General features: G+C 39.2%; 1 protein-coding gene across 1 annotated transcript in view; it reads right to left on the reverse strand.

The window, feature by feature from the left end:
* RSPO3 (R-spondin 3) overlaps window positions 1-12205 on the reverse strand; it is a 104641-nt gene that overhangs the window by 44078 nt on the left and 48358 nt on the right. The window contains exons 2-4 of the mRNA XM_075554591.1: window positions 11653-11844; window positions 8776-8922; window positions 4213-4410 (exon numbers count right to left, since the gene is read on the reverse strand). Coding sequence (XP_075410706.1) covers window positions 4213-4410; window positions 8776-8922; window positions 11653-11844 — 537 coding nt within the window. The remainder of the gene's footprint in view (window positions 1-4212; window positions 4411-8775; window positions 8923-11652; window positions 11845-12205) is intronic.

A 12205-nucleotide genomic window follows, 5' to 3' on the forward strand; every position in this document is an offset into this window, starting at 1 on the left:
TTTCTGGGGATATAGTGGTGGTGGTGGTGGCATAGGGGTGGGGTGAGAGGTGGGGGTTGTAAAGGGAGCTGATGTCAAGGAGTTCAAGAAGGATAAGAATGTGTTGAAACTGATATGGTAACAATTGTACAATATTGCTCGATGTGATTGAACTATGGAATGATATGATACCTGTATTAAGTCCTAATAAAATAGTTTTGGGGAAAAAAAGAAGAATTTAACTTTATCCAAAGGATTAAGCCCTTGTCGTTGGTTTCTGAGAGATACACTCTAAACCCTTGGACTTTATTCCAGGACTGGAGTGTCTTTGATAAGGAGTCCAGTGGAGGTAACTCATGTGGGGCAGGGGTGGAATAGACCGGAAAGCTTTGTAGTTTTGTGCATTATTGATCTTGTGATAGGGACCTCCTGATGTAGACTTGTGATAGCTGGGAATAAGGCTGGAACTTGAATTACATAAGACCTGCAATGGAAGCTATGCTCATTGAGTTTCCATGGGAGCAGTGGATGATGAAATATACTTTTTTGGAGGGAACAAGATCTTTTTGAAACATGGAAGTTCCCTTCCAGACCTCATGCTGTGAGTCTTTTCTTTGTACAGATCCTAAAATCATAAATATAGCACTTTCTATGAATTCTGCAAGTCCTTCTAACAAATTATCAAATCGGAGAGAGTCGTAGCAGCTAGCAGGTGAGAAGAAATTAGAGGGAACTTCTGAAATTGAAGATAGCAGATAAAAAGTAAAGATGTCTGGTGACGTGTCAAGGTTGTAGCTGGTATCTGAAGTCTTGGACAAACTTGGCTGTCTGGAGGCCTGTGCTCTTTAATCTGTGATTCCTGACCCATCTCAGGTGGTGATGCATGTGTAATAATATCAGAACAGGAGTGGGAGCAGAATTAAACTGAATCAAACCTTTATGCATTTAACCAAAGAGGAAAATGTCCATTCTTTATGAATCGCTTCATGAAAAAAACATACATAGCAAATTCTCTTCAATTAATGTACAAATGAATGAAATGCATTTTTAATGACTGACCCCCTCCCCAGAAAAACAAAACAAAACCTTTTTGCGTAAAATGCCGCCCCGTGTAACTTCTCTTTTTAACACAATTACATGCAGTACATCAAAACAATTAAAATAAAAGTATACTGCTAACCACTGAAAATGAATTTTCTCTTTTTTCAGTCTATTTTAAGATGTTGTTTTAATATACAAGGGGCTTCAAAATGCTTGCAGAAGATGGCATTTCAGAGTTTTTCTATGTATATGTCATAGTAGTCTATCTGTCAGCATTTTGAGATTTCAAGTTGGGACAGGCTCAAGCTGGAAGCTCTTCTAACAATCAAATAATCTCTGGTGGATTCCGGCTCAGGCTGACCCCGTGGAGGCTGGAGCTCTTCAATAGCACAGAGAGCTTCATCTTTTTCTTACGAAACAGCTGGTGGGTTTGAACCACTGACCTTAAGGAGCCTAACCTCTAACCCCCAGCGGCACGAGTAGTAGTAGGAGACATCACCTTATTTCACCTCACGATGTTAATCTTTAAGGCTGCCTCAGATTTCTAAGGCATATCTTAGTTGAAATAACAATATTAACTCATAAAAAATCATTAAAAAACCCAAAGCCAAGTCTTTAATTTAGTCTTGACAATTCATTTCTTTCTATTTGTGCTTCTTGCCATTTAGATGATAAATTCTTTAGAAACAATGGTTGATTTTTTGATATTTCATATTTCAAAAGAGATAATGTTAGCTTTATGATGTAACAGTTAGTACAGTGCAATGTCCAGAGGTTATAATCACATTCTACTTGGTTTCTTCATTTTTGAAAAAATATTCAGACAAGTTTTAAAAGTACTTAGGAAAATAAGGCATGGAGAAAAAGGTAATTTTCTTCATAGTTTATGTTTCCAGGCTAGTTGACTATGATGGTAAAATTTCTACTATCCAAATATTTTGCACATTGACCACATACAATTGGTGGCAATGAACTGTTGAGGGGAAAACTGAGAGTGATGCTGCTTGAGATGCTGAAGCTTATGTGTCAATCTGGCTAAGCAGGGGTTGTCAGTGAGTTGGAAGTCATAGAATAATGAAGTGTGTAAGTTATGGTATGGGGCCTGATCTGTGATCTGATGTAACCATCCTCCATTTTTGCACAGTGCCAGATATTGTATAATTATCTGGTCTCTGAAACATAACCACGTCAACAAGTGAAGAGTGGGTGTATTTTAAACTTGCATCATTTTTTCTATCATCAGTTACTAGTTTTAATAATTTATTTCCAACATTAATATTTAAATAGGTATTAGCAAAGACCACATTCTCAAAAAACAATGTAATTAAGATTATAGTTTTTCTACCGAGTAAGCATTTTGCACTTACATTAAAAGCGAAATGGACTGAAACACTAATTCACCATGTAGAATATTTGTAGAAAGATTAAAATGAACAAAGGCCACCTGTAAGTCATTAAATTTCCCCCCCCAAAATTTCGTAAACATAAGTAAATGTACGACTATGGGAACATACCAACAAGTAGAGTGATGAAATATTTGATTTCCAAATCCCACTTTTAAAATCTAAGATGTTTTAAATTAATTGGTAACAAATGCCAGAAAGACCTCTTTCACTAGCCAACTTCCATTCCTCAAACTAAATCTTAATCAAAACATCTTACAAATTTACAAAACCTTGAAATTCTTAAAATGACCCTAGCCTTCAAGAATTTCATCACATGAACTACTTGGTTATTAATGGCAACCACCAGCTCTATGCATAGTGACCCTATAGGATTATGGGCATACACTATAGGGTAGAACTAGCGGCCCTATAGGATTATGGGCATACACTATAGGGTAGAACTAGCGGGCCTATAGGATTATGGGCATACACTATAGGGTAGAACTGCATCTGTGAGTTTCTGAGACTGCAACTTTTTACAGGAGTAGAAAGAACTGTCTTCACGTTCTGGAGGTTGAGAGTTCTTTTTGGGAAAGCGCGCTTTGCAAAGCACTGATGCGTCCAATTGTTTCTTGGATGATCCGTGTTCAAGTTTGTGCAGCACCTTCTTCTGTGTTCTCATTCTTTGCATGTCTATGACCCCCAAAGCTGTGGGATATTAATGATTTTTGGCCTAAATGTCTCAATCTTTTAGTGTAGTGACAGTACAATACTCATTCTGAATCCCCAAGGTTTAGTACTATGTGCAGCGTAAAATAAAAATTCTGTCAAACTATGTCGAATGGATGAATGATGTTAAGGAAGTTCAACTACAGAAGCAGCCAAACTTCTTCCAAGTTACAATGAATTGAGAAGATGATTATAGTCTCATTAGCCAACTGACAATAGTTACACAAAGCTACAAACATAGTCCTAGTTAGTAGTGCTGGAAACAGTCATGTAAAAGATATCAAAATTATATTTAAAAATTGCATTTTACTGGTTCACAACTGTACTTCTCTCAAAGGGAAATTGAATCATCCTTGAGCAGCACAAAAAAGGGTGTTTTTCTCCTTGACAATTTTAAAACTTAAGAACCAGGCTCTGATACAGTTCTTTAATATTGAGCTAAATGATGCCATGTAAATACGAAATGTAATGCATTTTGTCTTGGGAATTTTAAATGTTTTTTAAAATTAAAGATATCGGAGAGTAGAATTCCATTAATGAATGTATTGTATTCATAAAAATATGCCCATGGTCATTTATTTCAAATATAGAGCTAGTATGAAATATGTCTACTTATATATTTTAAAAATTCTATGTAATCCATAAAATAGGTTTATCTACCAAAAGTTTGCAAATCATTTCCCTATTTTGGTTTGTAGGTAACAAGGGAAAGAATAACTCCATGGCCACCAGGGGCTTGCATCAAGTGACGTTGGTTTCAGGGCTTTCTGGGACTTCTTTGAAAATTTTCTAGGCACTGGGAAAGCAAATGTTCAGAAGGATAAGGGCTTAATTGTCTACATAGTACAACTTAACTTTGTTAGAATTCAATTCACACTGTCCCGTGCTCACTTATAGTTCTGAGATTCGACTGTTTTAAAACTACCATGTATATATTCTTTCAGTGATATTATTTGGAACACATTTTAGGGTTTTGGACACACAAGTGACAATGCAAGAAGTCTCCCAAGCAAGACAATTAACTTAAACTTCCAACCACAAGGATCCGAGCGAGCGCATTTTGTTAGCATGGCTGTACCTCGTTCTCCCTTTGGACACTTCCTCCTTTGCACTGTGCACTTCCTTGTCTCACTGGTGGGTGGACACAGGTTCCCCTTGGCTGAAGGATGCTGCATGATTTCTCGGACTCGTGTCTCAGTCCCTCTTTTGAAACCACATGGCTTTCCTTTCTTCGTGCAAGGGCTCCAAGGACCCCATTCACCGGCCTCACAGTGCACTGAAACGACAGGAACCACGTTCACTGTTGTGGCATACACAGAAGGCTTCTTTTCCATCCGTACGCGTCAAAATGAGAACAGAAATGCTCTAGATTGACGTTGGGCAAGATGGCTTTACAAATAAAAAAGATAAAGGCAAGCAAAGAATGTTTCCAATGTGTTAGTTCTAGATTACCAGGTAAATTCATTCTCGTATTGGGCTTACGTTTTTTTCCAACATTGGATTAACTCAGTCACATAAACCAATGATTTTTAAGTTCCACAGGACCCCTGGTGGTGTAGTGGTTAAGTGTCTGGCTGCTAACTGCAAGATATGCAGTTCGAAACCACCAGCCACCCAGAAGGGGAAAGACGGGGCATCTAGTCCCTAAAGGATTACGGGCTCGGAAACCCACCGGACCAGTTCTTAGTTCCGTAGCGTCACTATGAGTTGGAATCAACTCAATGGCAGTGACTCTGGTTTGATCATAAATTCCAGAGCATTTTTCAGCTAAAACTACTAATTGGATCCTGTGAAGAACTAGGAAGAGAACTGCAGCCCACCACGTAACACGATGCGCTACCAGACATCCTTTTTCAGTACCCCCTGGAGGTTGAGTTAAAAAACTGAACGCTGGGTTAAAAAATTTTTTTAAAATGAGGAGCTGATACCAAGGGCTCAAGTAGAAAATATTTTGAAAACGATGATGGCAGCACTTGTGCAAAAGTGCTTGACACGATGGATGATGGATGTGATCAGAGCTGTAGGAGCCCCTTATAAAATGATTTTATAAAATTCCTGAATGCTGGGCCCAATCCTCCAGAGTTTCTGATTTAGTGGTCTGGGAGTTTTCATTTCAAGCAATGCACAGGGCACCAATTTGTAGGTACTGGGAACATATTTTGAGAACCTGTACACTAGAGAAATACTGAGCAAAACCAAAAACAACAACTACAAGAAAAACTCACATCCAGTTCTTTGGCCTACAATTAATTCACATCCTTTTTTACTTTTTGCTTCATGTACTGTTGGTCACATACATATTGTCATTTGTTCTGGGTGTGGTTTAGGCCTATCAGCATGTATTTTTGATATAGTCTCAGTCAAGTTCAGCTGACATGCTGCTGCTAGAGTTAACTTGACAGAGTGGATTCGAAGATGAACTTTTCCTGAAAATTTTAAAAAAGAACTTTTCCTTCCTATATCTTTATGTGTTAGTATTTTCAATATTGGTTTTACAGAATATTTTTGCCCTCAACAAGACAGAAATAGTGTAGAATGAACCTACAATGTTAATGTCCAAAAGCTACTTCTACAAATAAAAGGAAGCTTTAGAACAAATACTGACGATAACAAAAAAGGTTGCTTTAAGCTATCTCCAGGTCATTTAACAAACAATGCAAAACAGATCTACTCAACTCTTCTCTTTATTTCGTAGCTGGTATTAAGAACACCTAACTGTTTAGCTATTCGCTAATGGAGCAAGTACCTCCCACAGCCCTGAGCTCCTAATCCCTGGGAGCGGTCACGTAGTGTTTGATCACTATTTTGGACTGCTGCCAAAGGGATTTCTGAATTGGGAAGAAAATTGAATTGGATGTTACACCACCAATATTCTTGTGCTTTAACTCTTGCTGACTGATCTCATGGCTCCAGAGGGAGTCTAAATAGGTCATGTCGTTTGCTCCTCAGGGTTTAGCTCTGTCACTGCCTCCGTAAGTCAAGCTCCCCAGGAGCAATGAGACGACAGAAAGACAATGCAGAAAATAAGGAAACATTGAAGGCACACAGTGACATGAACATGTCTATGAAATTGAATGCAGTAGATATTGTTGTATATGTTGTTGGTCCTAAGTCACTATCAGGGAAATATTTTCTCTATCTATGGTGTTTCCTTATCATTTAATATCCAGGTAGGAAACAAGTGATCTAGTGTCAATTTTTTTAAAAATCATTTTATTAGGGACTCATACAACTCTTATCAAATCCATACATACATCAATTGTGTCGAGATCTAGTGTCAATTTAAGCAAAAGCAGAGATAGACTCTTCAACCAGTTGGGTGAATGCTGGGGAGCATTCGTCTGGATACTCCCCATTACAGGACTGACAATAACTGCCCTCCGGGTGTCGTGTCAGCACTCCAGGTTCTAGTTTCTGCATTTGCTGAAGAAACAGGGTTTACTGCTCTTTTGCTATAATGAAGCAAGTCATTATTTTTCCTGAAATGCTAGGCCAAGGGCATAGTAAATGGAATGTCTGTTAGCCAGACTTCATGCACTCCGAGACATACACATGCATGGAATAACCATACAGAGCCAACCCGAGCAGAAGCTGGCCCTACTTATGTGGCCTAGGTCAGATTGATCCAGATTTCATAAATGACCTTGACACAGCTAATTTAAATTGAAGTGTGTTAAGAAATAGTCTTTGCTTCAGTACTTGTGTAAATCACCAGTAAACTTGCAGGCCTAACCTAACAGTTTTTACTGTTGTTAACCATTGTCTAGTTGACCCCTGGCCCTCGGTGACCTTCATGTACAATGGACCCAGACTGGTGATCTAGAGGGTTGGTACTGGATAGTTTTTCATTAAGTAGATAGCCTTTTTTCTTAAATCTAACTACTTTCCCAAGGCTGTAAATAAATCTAATGGCACCAAGTGCTAAATGCACTCTCAGATAGAAACGCATCGATGCATTTAAGATAAATTACGGTATCTTTCTTTACAAAATAGTTTTATTGGGGGCTCATACAGCTTCTCACGATCCATACGTCCATCCATTATGTCAAGAACAGTTGTACATTTGTTGCCACCATCATTCTCAAAACATTTGCTTCTACTTGAGCCTGATAAATTACCTTCCAGCGACTAAATGTTACACCTTTAAATACCCAATATAAACATCTGTCCTGATCCTGCACAAACTCTCTGGAGCTCATCCTGAATTTCTGTTTTTGAAAAATTCACAAAGGTCACAGTTTGAAACTTGAGAATCAGTAGCCTTTGGGACATAAAACGAGACAACCTGGAAGTGCTTTTCCCTGTACCTTTCCCTTCTTACTATTGTTTTTCTTGACTAAAGAAAAAAGACAGCCATAATGAGCCATGTGCTGTCTGAGAATTGTTGTTTTCCAGATGTTTGGGAAGTTATCTTTAAAACTCCATCTATTTCTTTCATTCTACTAAGAAGTTTGTTTAGAAATGAGAGTTCTGCAGTGGACGTGAACTGGGGAGACCACCATTCTGGCGTTTTCACCCCAGCACTTTAGATTCGATCGGCTCTGGACCAGGACACCCCAGGGGAGTCTTGGAGACGATCGTGTACAGAATCAGGAGGGCATTTGGATGCCAACACCCATTTCAGCATAGCATCAAAGGCTCTCACGGTTTTTGCCCAGGGGGTTCTGAGATTTAGTCTGCTGTTTTCCCATGTGGGTTAGCATCTGCTCCCCAAGTGTTCATCTAACCCATGGCTGTAGTAGCTGCACAGCATTTAAAAGGAGGAAAACATAGCCTGACCATGATCCCTTATTTAGACAAGCAACTTCTCCGAGGGACCTCCCCTCCCCTCCCCGAAACTCAGTCTGCAATGAATCAGACCCTGGAGCCATCTCAGAGGGTCCGTTTGAGTAAATCCCAAAGCTTTTCTTATTCCTGAGTATCTGTGCACCCAGAACATTTGAGCGAGGTCCTGGGGGCCAGAAAACGGGCTCTTTTTAAACTACATCAGCTTTGGACCTCTTAGCACAGTTTAAGATTAAACGTCAGCGTTTGGTAATCAAACGCTTCCCCCAGGTGGAAATGTTGTGGAAGAGTAAGAGATAATAAATCGAAGCAGCAAAGGGGATAAATTGTATACTAAATGAGTTTACAGGAACATTCCAGTATCTATTAGTTCCACGTTTCCATGAATATTTACTTTTAGAAGTAAAACTTCATGAAATATTGAGATAACATAAGTCTATAGTGATCTAATAATTGAAATGATTATCATTCAAAGAACAACACCCAAGTAGAACTTCTCCTTAGGGTTTCTGAGAGTGTTTGTCTTTACTGGAGCTGACAGCTTCATCTTCCTCCATGGAGTGACCGATTGGTTTAAATAGCTGATCATGTGGTTTGCTGCTCAACCTTAACCCAGCATGCCATCAGAGCCCCTAGAAAAAGAGGGCATCCCCTGGATATTAAACTGCACTGTGATGCATGCTGGGTAACGTGGTGAGAACACCATCCAGATGGTATCTCTGTCCAGCAGGATGGGGAAACCTCTTAGAAAAGGTCACTTGGGTTCTTGGCCTTGGAGAGGCCCCGTCAGGGAAACGGAATGGTCATTTTGGTCAGGTGTTTCGCCTCCACCCCGCACCCCAGCGCTCCTCCTCACCAATACTGGTGCACTCCATGGTGTGGTTGCTGGCTTCCAACCCCTCTGGGCACGTGTCGAGGCACTTTCCAAGGTGTAAATAAAACCCACTTTTACACTTTGTGCAGAAATTTTTGTTGAAACAGGTATCACAGTCTGCTTTGCATTCTAAGAGAGAAGAAGAAAGATGAAACCATGTTTCCATTGTCTTCATTTAACTTTAGCATTTCATTAAATTGCGTCGAGCTTCGTTTTACACATTTCTAGCATAGACATATGCAAGTTTTGTGCCAAACATTCGGGGCTCAGCAGTATTTTGCCACACGGAATGAAGAATGCCTCCATCATTCTGCATCTGCCCATCAGTCAATGGCTTCCAAAGGACTGGGCGGGTTGTGTGTGATTTTAAAAAATGTTGGGTTGTTTTTTGTTTTTTTTTTGCTCTGGTCAATAACGATAAGGTTTTAAGTAGTGCCAAGAGAGTTTCTAGGACCAAAGTTTATTTGCATGAACAGATAGTGTCCTTTTCATAATTTTAGTGACATTTATTAGGATCGTTGCTGTGAGGGGCCATCGCGGGGGCCCTGTGCACAACAGAGCAAAACACCACGCGGCCTGCTCCACCCAGATTATTGCCATTGTGCTGTTCTTAACAGCTTCTCATTCACTCCGCAAACATTTAGTTACCCACTTTGTGTCGGGTGCTATAAAAAATATTGCTACAAAATAATAGACACCTTCATTAAACACAAAAAATATTCAAAATGTAAATATTTTGTTTCTTGACATATCCCACATAGAGGTAAATGCACATGTCTGAAGGCAATGATTCCATCTCTCTAAACTTTCTTCAAAGGATCATGTACTCTGGTTTATACCATGCAGTTTTGGCATCTTTGAGTTATTCAAGATGTGTCCCTATTTAAAGGTTTTTTTGAGTATTGGGAACTCAAAAAAAGAAAAGAAAAGAAAAAGCCTGAAGGGGAAAGACTAGAGCTATCTGGTGAACAGGGTAATATTTCCCAATTAAATTCTCCACGCCAGTTATTGCTGCCCAGTAGAATGAGCAGGTGCATTGTCTCAATGGGGGAAAATTCGTCAGTGCAACTTTTCTCATCAGTGCCGTTTTCAATTTTGTTGAAACTTCTTCCAAATAAGTCTCCAACCTGCGTCCTTCCATAACTCAAGATTACCCCCTTTGGCGTTCCACCGAACGGTCACAACAACTCTCTGAGCTGCCGTCTCGGCCTTGACTTTAACTGACCCAGCAGGTCCGCTCAGAACCCAGCTTTGATTAGACTTTTTTTTTTTAAGGCACAACAATGAGATTAAGATAAGGATCTTACTGAAAGAACTGGTCTGCAGCCACCCACTGATTGTAGAGACATGTTTAAACATGATAGGTTTGGAATAAATATGGGCATATATGAATTGAAATCCTCGTAGTCATACTTTTTGACCTACGCTATTATTTGGGCGTTGGCTGGACAGCAGTGAAAAATAGGGATAAGACTTTACAAGGCTTGTATTGCAGTTGGAGAGACATAACGAACAGTAAGTATAGTTGACCCTAATACGGTGCTTCTAAATTAGGCATTGCCACAAGTGTTTTACTATATATCAGGTCATTTAAGTCTGAGGGAGAAAGGCCCATTTTTAGATAAGGAGATGGAGGTTTCCAAAGGTCATGCAAAGTAGCCCAAGTTCATAGATAAGACTGGTTTTGAAACCAGGGGTTCTGGTTCAGAGTGATCAGTGCTCTGGGCAGTAGCAGGGCTGGGTAGCCTGGAAAGAGTGATGGAGAATAAGTGATAATGGGAAGGATTTGATTATTTTGGATCACATCTTCAGGGAACTCCTGGGCCCTAAGTAAAGGACCTAATGCAAAGTCTGGAATGAAATACGAGCCAGTCAATGCAAATATGTGGAAGAAAAGTTTCCCCACAGCCAGACCAGCAAGGGCAGAACATTCATGTGAAGCAGCACTTGCCAAGCCTTAACATGGAAACAGCTTCTAAGACTTGCTCGGCTGTTGCACAGCAGATGATTGTGAGCTACAGCAGATGAGTCTGGTGACGTAGGCAGGGTCACATCCGGTGTTTGGGAGATTTTAATGTACAGCTCTGGAAGGTGAGCGCAGTGCAGAGAGGGGACTGTCAGGGTCAGGTAAGATGAGGGCACTTAGATTACATTGGCCTTCTTTAGTTTTTAAAATGATAAAATGTTGACATCATAGTGCACCACTCTAAATAGATTTATAGTAAATAAAAAGAAAACAATTAAATGCTGGGTTTATGTATGTGGTTAACGTGTATTTCTAAAAGAAGAGCTGGAAATAATTAGAAACACCATTACTCTACAAAACTTTATGAAATACATTAGATTACCAGAAGAGAAATTAAATTGGAAAGCTGAAGTCAAAACATTTTTACTCTATTTCACCTCCTCTAAACTTTACAATGAAACTATGAATAAAAACACTCTCTGTGTGACAATCACATAACTTACATATTAATCTACTTGCTAGTATTTCAAATTTTTCCCTCCAAAGATTTGAAATTTAGACATGAAAATACCGAAGGCTTTTCTTTGTAAACACGTTCCAAAACTATGCACCCGAAAAAAAAATGCAAGATAACGGACTCTAAATCTAGCCATTTGTTTAAGATCAAACTGAAAGTATAAAACTCAAATTCTATAGCATTTTCATTTGGAATAAGTTTTAAAATTTCCATGAAACCTGAGTGGAGTAATATTTTATATCAAATTGGGAATTTAGAATTTTTTTCATAAATTCAAATTCAATTGACATTGAACATTACAAATGTGTTAGAGGCCATTCCAAACTGGAATCGTTCCCAAGGATGAGCTAAAGCTTTAATTTTGTGTGGCACTTACTTGTACACTTATTTATATCTGGATATCGAATTCCATAATATCCACTTGGGCATGAAGAGAGACACACTCCAATCTGCTTCATGCCAATTCTTTCCAGAACAAAAAATAGTCTGGGCTTACATGACAAACATCCATTGTAATCTGAACACGTTGCACAGCCTCCTTGGCAGCCTTGGCTGACATTAGGATGCACTGGGGAGACAAATGTAAAAAGACACAAGTGAAATCAGACATGCAGACATTCAAGAGCAGTCTTTCTGTCATTAGCTTTCAATTTGCTAGCAATAGATGGATGAGATTCCCAACACTCCTCTTTAGTCTGTGGCCTATATTTTCTGAAAATAAATGTATCGTTTTTAATGTCAAAGTTATTAAATTTCTGAAAAAGAATAAATCCCTGAATGTACTTACAGATTTTCACACCCACCACTAACCGTAGGGAGAAGATTTACTCTGGGCCACTACGAATCAGAATTGGGGCTTCAATCGGCTCTTCCCAGTTTGGTCATGGCTGACACAGTGGAAATGGAGCAGACCTGAATTTGTACCATAT

Source organism: Tenrec ecaudatus, chromosome 7, assembly GCF_050624435.1.
Source record: "Tenrec ecaudatus isolate mTenEca1 chromosome 7, mTenEca1.hap1, whole genome shotgun sequence".
Lineage (NCBI taxonomy): Eukaryota > Metazoa > Chordata > Mammalia > Afrosoricida > Tenrecidae > Tenrec > Tenrec ecaudatus.